The sequence below is a fragment of the Sinocyclocheilus rhinocerous genome, unplaced genomic scaffold, assembly GCF_001515625.1.
Source record: "Sinocyclocheilus rhinocerous isolate Xijiao unplaced genomic scaffold, SAMN03320098_v1.1 scaffold691, whole genome shotgun sequence".
NCBI lineage: Eukaryota > Metazoa > Chordata > Actinopteri > Cypriniformes > Cyprinidae > Sinocyclocheilus > Sinocyclocheilus rhinocerous.
The window spans coordinates 833,521-834,076 of record NW_015656606.1 but is presented as its reverse complement, the minus strand read 5'-3'; the positions used below and the strand labels follow the sequence as shown (position 1 = coordinate 834,076).

The following is a 556-nucleotide window of genomic DNA, read 5'->3' as shown; positions in this document are numbered from 1 at the left end:
ATGTAATGGATTACGTTACTAACTACAATTATTGTCATGTAATTTGGAATCAGTAACGGACTACAGTTTGTAAGTGATCTACCAGCTCTGCGTTTGGTATCGATGTATCAGCGGCGTCCGTGATGGTGTTGAGCGGAGATAATGCTGCACTTCTACTGTTTTCAGTTCTGTAGTGTATTTATAACCATTCAGGAGACTGACAGCCGGTGTGTGTGTGTGTTCAGATCCAGAGGAATTCCTCAACCAGCTTTTCCTGCTTCTCCAGGTTGAGCCGCTTCTGAAGATCAGGTGTGTGTTTGTCTGTGTGTCCTGAAGCATCAGTGAGCGTCAAACACGCTGTAAACCGCACGCATGTGTGCTGTATGTTATGCAGCGTCTTTGCTTGTTTAACCTCACGCTGTGTAGCTTTACAGCCAGATTATCATGTAATATTATGATGCATATCGTGAGTTTAGCTCATAAAGACAGTAAGCCATCTTCATATTTGTATATTGTATATCAGTAATCCCGACTCGTGTGTGTGTGTGTGTGTGTGTGTGTGTGTGTGTGTGTGTGT

General features: G+C 43.2%; 1 protein-coding gene across 1 annotated transcript in view; it reads left to right on the top strand.

The window, feature by feature from the left end:
* LOC107720500 (ubiquitin carboxyl-terminal hydrolase CYLD) overlaps window positions 1-556 on the top strand; it is a 13,602-nt gene that overhangs the window by 9,365 nt on the left and 3,681 nt on the right. The window contains 1 exon segment of the mRNA XM_074560109.1: window positions 225-288. Coding sequence (XP_074416210.1) covers window positions 225-288 — 64 coding nt within the window.